The sequence below is a fragment of the Bidens hawaiensis genome, unplaced genomic scaffold (genome assembly GCF_021521415.1).
Source record: "Bidens hawaiensis isolate Kalapana, Puna unplaced genomic scaffold, B.hawaiensis_p1.1 tig00004682_1, whole genome shotgun sequence".
NCBI lineage: Eukaryota > Viridiplantae > Streptophyta > Magnoliopsida > Asterales > Asteraceae > Bidens > Bidens hawaiensis.
This window is the reverse complement of record NW_027491286.1, coordinates 1,024,423-1,034,434: the sequence shown is the minus strand read 5'-3', so window position 1 is coordinate 1,034,434 and position 10,012 is coordinate 1,024,423. Positions and strand designations below refer to the sequence as shown.

At 39.1% G+C, this 10,012-nt stretch overlaps 1 protein-coding gene across 1 annotated transcript; it reads right to left on the bottom strand.

Annotated features, from left to right (window-relative positions):
- Positions 1-1,751: 1,751 nt before the first annotated feature.
- Positions 1,752-4,358, bottom strand: LOC143627446 (clavaminate synthase-like protein At3g21360). The gene is made up of 3 exons (XM_077097267.1): positions 3,942-4,358; positions 3,110-3,363; positions 1,752-2,123 (listed from the first exon to the last, which is right to left on the bottom strand). Exons 1-3 carry the CDS (start codon positions 4,317-4,319, stop codon positions 1,757-1,759), a joined length of 999 nt encoding a protein of 332 aa, XP_076953382.1. The 5' UTR covers positions 4,320-4,358; the 3' UTR covers positions 1,752-1,756.
- Positions 4,359-10,012: the final 5,654 nt, after the last annotated feature.

Sequence of the window (10,012 nt, the reverse complement as noted above, 5' to 3'; positions counted from 1 at the left end):
AAAACAGAGGAATTTTTCAACCCACCAAAAACAACAAAATTGTCTTTTTCATATGTATTCAGTTATTGCCATTATGTACCTGTGCATACATGCATTGTACATATGAGTACATGATTTTGAAAAATGGGAGTGATTTTAGACTTAAATATATGTTAATAATAACATATCTGACTTAAAGGTTGAATGCATTTAGTTTCAAGAACCAAAACAGCTTATTGTTGTTACCACATTTTGTTCTTTCGTTCACCTTAGGAACATATGTTTGCTTCATACTCTGTAGGAAAATTTCTTTTTACTAATGACAAAAAGATCAATATATGGCCACCATCTAATAAGGCAATCCCCAAACCTATTTTTGTAAACTTTTTGTACCTTAACTATGGCAGAAACATGTGGTGCAAATGTGGTGTTTCTGTAAACATGTAAAACCAGATACTTTAATACCCCTACACAGAAAACATTTTATACCCACTTTTCTCTTACTAATGCAACATATACCTGAATGGCATAACATAAATTTACCATTTTTGTTTCGCCGGCTGTGATACGCAAATAATCAAAAACACTGTGTTCGTGTAGTAATAACTTGAAGTGAAAATACAAACTAAATTAGGATGAGCTCGGTACCGTACCGGTACCGAAAATACCGATCCCGAAAATCGTCAAATCTTGGTACCGGTACCGAAATATTCGATTTGGTACCGGTACGGTACCGGTATTGAAGTTAAAAATTCGGGAAATACCGGTACCGGTACCGATTCCGAAACTCAAAACTTTGGTACTGATTCGGTACCGACAGTACCAAGTCGGTATCGATTTCAGTACCGGTACCAAATACCAAATGCTCATCCCTAAACTAAATATCAATGGTGGCAGCCTATCGACATAGAATTATTACCACCTTTACTAAGCTTAACATCCCTGCCGCAATACGGTGGGGTCTAAAAACTAGTTAATAAATAAATACCAGCAGCCACACCCCTCACTTTAACGTTTAGCCCCATTAAATCAAACCCCCCATCACTAACATCATCACCATCATCACCGCCGCCACGCTTGTTTACACCCAACCCTACATGTAGGGTATTAATTGGTTCAACGCTTATATGATTTGAAACTAGTTGGAACCTAGTTATAGCCAATCAAAACCCAAAAAAAGAAAAACCTGGAATGGGAAAAGTAAAAACCTAGTAACTTTTTCTTTAAGACTATTATGTATTGAAGGGCTTACAAAATGGGGACGATTTTTGACACGTGACGTTATATCAGCAAATGAGCGATGCATATTTTAGGGGTGTAGTGATGTTGTAGACCAAAAATCACCCCCCCCCCCCTTATCGCCCCCATATCACCCAGGTGGGGCGGTCCTAATATCGCCCCAAAAGTGGGGATTTATCGCCCCACTACGACTTGTCTAAAACCAATTTCTATACCTAAACAGATTATTGGAATACTCGGTTTTGACCTTCTTGATCATACCCAAAACTTGTTTTGTGCACCTCTTCTCCAACATGTTTAGGGCTATCTTTGTAGTTGTGTTTGGAAAATAGATTATGCTTGGGTATCGTCCCCTTACTAAAAAAATAATCCTATAATTCGAAGTTTTAAATCAGTGTCCAACATCACAACATACAAAATGCATTAATACCCGAAGTTTTACAAAGTTGTAAAGCAAGTGTTTAAAACAAAATAAAAAAAAGGCGAAAAAAAAAAGACAAGAATAAAAAAGGGAAGACACATAACGTCTTTTTTTGAATCACTTGCACAGGGAAACCAGTATACGACGGGGAGGCTTAACCAGTGGTCGTCGGCTATGAAGAACCATCAAATTATTAACCAACAAAACATCGCCTTTCTTCCAAGGTATTGCAACACATTCTTCTTTCAAGACTTTTAAAAGGTCTTTCACAACATCATCACTCACAGGGTCGCCGTTTCCCACCTCCACTGATGTATTGTGATTGCCAGTTTTCTCAGTCGCTGGCCCACAGTAGCCAGATGCAAGACTATTGAACCATGTTTTCCGACCACTCTCCTCCTCAATCCTGATCGCCGGTAACGGACTTGAAATTATTTTTACACCATTATCCATCCATTTCAACTTTGTCCCTTGCTTCGCTGCCCTATCAATCCCCAAAACATAAATTTTTGACACAGTTATAAAGTTAGTCCATGGCGTTTCCCTAAAGTAACAAAATTGGTATTAAGGTTTAAATGTTGCAGGTATGAGCACTAAGGTTTTAATTTTGTAACAATATTAGGTAATAACTTTAACTTCCGTTAAAAGTTAACGGAATTTGCGTCAACTCACCGTCGTAACGCTCGGGTTTACCAATAGCCTAGGCTTCAACGCTCAGATTTTAACAACGCATGATTTACAGACCAAATAAACATCATTTTAAATATTTTATTTTTTTTTGTATGTTAATCTTTTTATATGTTTATTCAACAAACTTATAGTTTGGGTTTTATTAAGGTACCTTTACTAACGTAACTAATACCCACCGAATACGCGGCAACTCGTTTCTGCAACACAATGCCCAGTTTTACTAGCCGGATAAATATTGTTTTAAATGTGATAGTTATAAAAATAATACATTGTAGGTCCTGACGTTTACCTAAATTAACAAGATTATGCACTAAAGTTTAAAAGTCACAGATATAGGTACTAAGGTTTTGATTTTGTAACAATGTGCTAGGTAATAACTTTAACTTCCGTTAAATGTTAATAGAAAATACTAAAAAACTTAGGGTAATATTGTCATTGCACATCCTCATTAAATTATTTGGCATATATGCGTTCATGAACATTTTAGAATTTTACGTTCTAATTAGTATGAAAACTAGTGATTTGCTTGTTCGTTAGTCGACGAATTCGATAGATAAACTCAGGCGTTGCAGTTGTGAGTCAATATGAATTCCGCATTGAATAATTAAAAGAAATTACAATAAAAAAAATTAATAAAATCAACCAACTAATGATAAGCTAACCATTTAGTGATAATAATAAATAATAATAATATTCAAACTAGAGATTAATAATGAAAAAAATAACTGATAAATAAAAGTAATAAATCTAATTGATAACAAACTTGGCTAACATGCATACCTTTCTTCTGCAATATTCTTGTCATCAGTCTTGTATACCGACTTCCAACTTCTTCCGGTATGGGATGATGAATCATCATTATCACCTGCAATATTCGTATACATCAAACCATGCTCCTCCATTTTCGCAACGAAATCCGGGTGTTTGTCTTTCATCTTTTCATAAATGATATGACTTAAAACTATTGGAGTTTCTCCCCCCATTCCTGGTTCTTCATCGCAAAAGAAAAATAACTTGGTAGGGGGATCTGGAAGCTGTTATATGCCAGATTAATTACAAATAAACTAGTAACTACAAACAAACATAGCAGCTATTGGTATGGAATCTAGGGGTGCAAACGAGCCTAGCCGAGCCGAGCCCAAGCTCGACTAAGCTTGAGCTCGGCTCGTTTAGCTTACACAGAGCTTGAGCCTGGCTCGGTTCGAGCTCTATGTTCAAAGCTCGAGCTCTGCTCGTAAGTAGATTTTCAAGCTCGAGCTCGGCTCGTTTACTATATATAAACTATTTTTATATAATTATAATTATTTTTATATATTATTTCTATTATAACTTTATGTATAAAATAATATATATCATTTAGTTATTTTTATTTATTTATTGATAACATTATATATATTAATTAATAATTATTAAATATATATTTTAAAAAAATTATATAAATGATATGTTCGTTTAGGAGCCAGCGAGCCGGCGAGCGCGATAAGTGAAGCTCAGGCTCGGGCTCGTTTATTAAACGAGCTTATTTTTAGGCTCGAGCTCGATCGAGCTTTTTAATGAGCCGATCTCGAGTAGCTCGGCTTATTTGCACCCCTAACAGAATCAAGGAGCTTACATAAGCCATCTCATGATGGAAAGGAATTTCCTTATCCAGGCGACTTTCGTTCGCAGTGTAAACCCGGCCAACGACTTGGGTTCGAGGGGCTGCACCACCCATGTAACTCAATTCTGGGAAGCCAAAAGCTTCAACCACGCAGTTGAAGTCAGAAGGAGATACAACCGGGAAACCTCTGAAGAGAATTGCACCACTTTTGAGGAGAAGAGACTCCAACCATGGCTTATGAGCTTTGATCGCTTCTTCGAAAGCAGTGAGTTCTGTTGCAGTGGAATTGGTGCTAGTGTTTGGTGATAACACTGTCGGGAAAAGAACGTGGTCGTCCTGAGGTTTTTGCTCGGGCAATTCCACTTCTTGGAAGGGTTTTCCAGTGGTCATTTGGATTGTTGTTTATCAACTTGTGTCCAAATTACTAAAGATGATAATTTGAGTTTTGATTTGTGTAGTAGAAAGACATTTGAAGTATAAATAATAGTAAGCCTTACTATGGGTCCGTCACTATAAAAACAATTTAAGCGTCGTGCCTCACGCATATTAGTAATTTAGTGACTAAAAAAATATTGTTAGATCAGATCAGATCAGATGCAACTATCATTAAGGGATCTGGACCTGAGTTTGATTTCTTTGAAATAAAATATGAAATGGGTTCTTGTATAATAAACAATTTAAGCATCGTGCCTCACGCATATTAGTAATTTAGTGACTAAAAATATATTGTTAGATCCAATGTAACTATCATTAAGACATTTGGACATTAGTTTGATTTCTTTAAAATAAAATATGAAATGGATTTTCGTATAATAAGCGTAAAGCATGATTACAACTAAATTTGTTGTTATATGGTAAACACGCTATTATTGGGTGTCTCAGGCCAGTTGGAGTCAGAAGCTTGCACCTGGGCCGAGATGCGCCTTGACAATATTGTTGTCTTGTTGACGTTGTGTCATGTTGTGGAAATCGCTAGTCAGACGGTGGGTAAGGACAAACGATTAATGGAGATTGATAGAGATTAATCGGATTGAAATTTAAATGTAATATGTCAAATTTACACATATATGTATATACCAAGTTATATATATAATTATTTGATATTGATCATTTTGAGCCAATAGCAATTAATTGGTGAAGAAACACTAACCGGACCCCGGGCAGATTACGGGTAACCTGGGGGTTAGATAGATGTTTCCCACGAGGGGTTAGACCCAGAGAAGATGGTTCTTCTGATAACCTGCAAAACAGACACCGTGAGCTTGTCACTGAGAAGGGGGGGGGGTTCCTCCTTGTGACCACCTTCCGGCCTGAGAATCAGACTAGATTGCTCTTTAAATATAAGTGTATATTAAGAGATTGCTAGAGCAGATATCAGGTATAATATGATGATACAAGATGAGATGAGATGGTCATACCATTTGTGGTATTTATAGCCGAAGGTAGGTTTCCAAGGAGGTGTGGCCGGCTGCAACAGTGTTTCTGTTCCACCAACAGTGGCCTACGCACGTGCCCTGCTGGTAGTTGGTGGGTAGGCAGCGGCTGATAGTGACCAGGCCTGCTGTGTACTATTCCTTTTCCACCAACTGCCGGCTACGCACGTGGTATGGCAGTAGTTGGTGAGAAGGCAGCGGCTAATAGTGACACAATTTTTACAACCATGATTGTTGTGTGCTTAAGTATTTATGTTAAGCAAATGTTGACATTCAAATTTAAGTACGAGGAAAAACCTAGCTGAAATAACTAAGAGTCTCACTTGTTTTTTCTTTCTAAACCAAAAATTATTGTTAGTTTCAATTATGCATTGTTTCAAAATGAATCGCGTCGAACACGTGAACCAAGCCGTAGTGAACTGTACCAAACTTCTTTTAATGTTTGGTACTGTAGTTACCCTGAATTTAGTGACTAAGCATATAATTAGAAAACTATATTGTTATTGGTTAGATCAAATGTAATTATCCAGACTTTGGACAGGAGTTTGATTTTTTAAATAAAATACAAAATGGATTTTTGTATAATAAATGTAAAGCATGGTTACAACCACATGTTTCTATCTGATAAACGCACTACTATTGGGCCATCTCATACCAATTGGAGTTTGAGCTTCTGCGTGGGCTGAGATGCGCCTTGATAATGTTGTATAAGAACTAACAATTAATCGAGATTAAGTGAATTAAAATTTATATGTAATATGTCAAATTTACACACACACCAAATTATATATATATATATATATATATATATATATATTTTTTATTTTGATCGATTTTGCGCAAATATCAATTAATTTGACTAGTTGGTGGGGTACTTACTAGTGATTAATCGACGTCTAGGCGCAATTTTTACAACCATGATTGTTGTGTGCTTAAGTACTTTATGTTAAGCGAGTGTTGACATCAAATTTAAATACGATAAAAAAAACCAATATAGTAAGGTAAAATAACTAAGAGTCTCAGTTGTTTTTTGTTTCTAAACCAAAAATTATTGATTTTGTGCACCTCTTCTCCCATAAGTTTAGGGCTATCTTTGTAGTTGTGTGTGGAAAATAGATTATGCTTGGGTATCATCCCCCTTATCAAAAAAGTAATCCTGTAATTGGAAGTTTAAAATAGTATCCAATATCACAACATGCAAAATACATTAATACCCAAAGTTTTACAAAGTTATTTAACATATGTTACAAGGAAAAAAAAAGTAGAAGAAAAGAAAAGAATAAAAAAGAAAAGAAGCATGTCGTCTTTTTTGAATCACTTGCACAAGGAAGCCAGTATATGACGGGGAGGCTTAATCAATGGTTGTCGGCTATGAAGAACCGTCAAGTTATTAACTAATAAAACATCACCTTTCTTCCAAGGTATTGCGACACATTCTTCTTTCATGACTTTCAAAAGGTCTTTCACAACATCATCACTTATAGGGTCACCGTTACCCACCTCCACTGATGTATTCTGATTGTCAATTTTTTCAGTCGCAGGCCCACAGTAAGCAACTGCAAGACTATTGAACCATGTTTTTCGGCCACTCTCCTCCTCAATCCTGATAGCCGGTAACGGACTTGAAATCATTTTTACACTATTCCCCATCCATTTCAACTTTGCCCCCAGCTTCGCTGCCCTATCAATTCCAAAACATTAATTTTATTATAAAGATACATCGAATTTTTTCTGTGTGTTGAATAATTAAAAGAGATTTCAAAAAAAAATATTAAAATGAACCAACAAATAATAAGCCAACTATTTAATAATAATAATAATAATAATAATAGTAGTAGTAGTAAACCATGAATAACTATTCTAATATTCTACTAAAGATTAATAATGACTGTACAATAAATGATAAATAAAAGATAATAAATCTAGTTGATAATAACTATTCTAACATGCGTACCTTTCTTCTGCAATATTCTTGTCATCGGTCTTTGAAGAAACACTATGTGACTCCGGCGGATTATGGATAATCTTAGGATTAAGTAGATGTTTCCCACGAGGGTTAGGTCCTGCAAAGATGGTTATTCTTCTGATGACCTGCAAAACAGACACCGTGAGCTCGTCACTGAGAAGGGGGGGGGGGTTCCTCCTTGTGACCACCCTCCGGCGTGAGAATCAGACTAGATTGCTCTGAATATAAGTGTATATTGAGAGAAATAGCTAGGGAAGATAAGATAATATCAGATGATATCCCTTCCTACCATTCCAAGGTGTTGGAGTATTTATAGCCGAAGGTAGGTTTCCAAGCAGGTACAACCAGCTGTATAATATTCCTTTTCCACTATCTGTGGGCTACGTACGTGCCATGCTGGTGGTTGGTGGGTAGGCAGCGGCTAATAGTGACATGGCCGGCTGTGTACTATTCCTTTTCCACCAACTACAGGCTATGTACGTGCCACGATGAGGGTTGGTGGGTAGGCAGCGGCTGATAGTGACATTTTGTACTGGAGCATGCTCCTCCTCGTACTATTGTCGGTGAGCTGTCACCCTGTGATTGGTTCATGGGCTGCTTTAGTCAGATCTTGTCTATTTTGTCCATACCTTGGCAGGTATAGTACAAAAGATCTTCCAGAAGCATACGGACTGGCTCTTTTGGGCGGGAATATTCCCGCCTTGCTCATTCCTTCTTCAGGTGACATTGCTGAAGTATTAAGAGTTAGTGCCTTATGCGTGTAGCTTTACTGTTAGTGCGGGTAGCCTTCCTTCTCAGCTTGTACCCATAGCTGCGGGAACAGGCAGGGTACTGTACCAAGGGAGGCTTTCCTGCGGGAACAGCTGGCTTACTGCGTGTAAGGTCTTCATCTCTCTGAGCATGGTGGGTCTTGCGGAACCAGTTGGTCTTTACGCAGACGTACCCCATCAAGGTGTGTCTTGCGGGTCCAACTGGGCTTTGCGGGGACCTACCTCTTCAAGTCCCCCCAGTCCATTGTTCTTCTCATGAATTAGTGAGGTGAACTTTTGGACTTTAAGCAAGGGGTTTTGAAAGAGGTTTTTGTTTTTTAAGGTTTTCCGTGGAGATTCTTCCCGCTGTTTTCCTAATATCACTTGTAGAAATTCCCGACTTTTCTGCCTGATCTTTGGTTATGATGCGTGTAGGTTTTTAACCTCTCCGCAAGTCGGGAGCGTTGAGTTTCACTTGTATAGGCTCTCCACGAGGTTTTGGTAGTTTTGGACATAGTGATCAGTTATGTTAAACCACCAATTCCACCTTGAAGTTTCAAACAAGCTAGTTCTCAACGTTCCCGCTATGCGGAGGTGTTATTTCCCTTTCCGCAAGCACGGCCCATAAGATCCTTCTTGGCTTCAATTCCCTGCAAGTGCTAAGTATGTGAAGGGTTTCGCCTTGACACTGTACCCGCACTTGTCTTATGGTTTTTTACTTCCCAAGGTAAGGGGGTATATTCCCTCTTATTTTTGAGTCTTTTTGAATCTCTTTGAATTTCGAAGAGTTGGTGAAAGGATAAGAACAGTCCAAACTGTTGAAGGGACGTTAGCGTCTTCCGACGGTTTCTTCTGACAATTTCAGGACATGCAGGAAGTTACGGCGACGTGACATTATATGGTCATTCCAGACGCTTTTCAGGCGCGTGGGCGCGAATTTTACGGCACGCGTCTTGTCGACAGCTGTTGCCCAGCTTGCTTTCCACGTGTCATCTTCTCATTGCTCCTGCGCTTTCCTCTCTCCGCATTAAATTCATCGCATTCATTGCGTTGAGTATATAAAGGGAGGAGGGGATGCATCTCAACTCACACTTTCACTTCCTTCTTCTTCTAAGCGATTTCCGGCGAATACTCTAACTTTTGTCGAGCATTCTCCTGAAATCGTTCTTCTTTCCATCCCCAACATGTCTTCCCTTCATGATCCAAAAGTCACCGCCGAAGAGTCCGACGTGTATATCGAGAACCCAACGTCCACTTCTGACAAGGACGATAAGAGTACTGCTGGCGAGTGCCAGTGTGCTCTTTCCGTCGACCTTTATCAGTACATCGTCAAGAAGTTCATGCTCGAGCCTGAGTTTCCTGAGCCTCACCAGACGGTGTACGATGCCCCCAAGGGCAAGATTGGGGTGTATGCTGCATTCTTCATCTATGGGAATCTCAGGTTCCCTTTGACGAAGTTTGTGTACCGTGTTTTGGAGAAACACGGTGTACACTTGACGGAGGTACACCCAATGGCGATCGCCAAGATCCGCCATTTTGAATGGGTGTGCCTCATTCTGGGTGTGGAGCCCCGCGTCGACCGCCTGATGACCTTCTACTCTTGGAGGTGCATCCAAGGCTGGTACACCTTGGTCACTCGGATCAAGGGTTTGAAGATCTGTGCTACCGAGCGCAGTCTTCGGACTTGGAAGCAGGAGTTCTTCTATATCTCTGCCCGTGTCGTCCCTATTGCGATGACATTCAAGAACGGGAGAGCACTCCCCAACCTTCACGCCTCCAACTACCAGGAGGCGGAATGGTTTACCAAGATCTCCCGGATCAAGACTCCGGTTTACCGATTTGCGGAGTCTGGGATGGTGATGCTCGGTATGAGCCGGGTGTGGAAAGGTACTGGGGCAGAGGCGCCACAGATTCCCATCATCCTCGAATACGGTT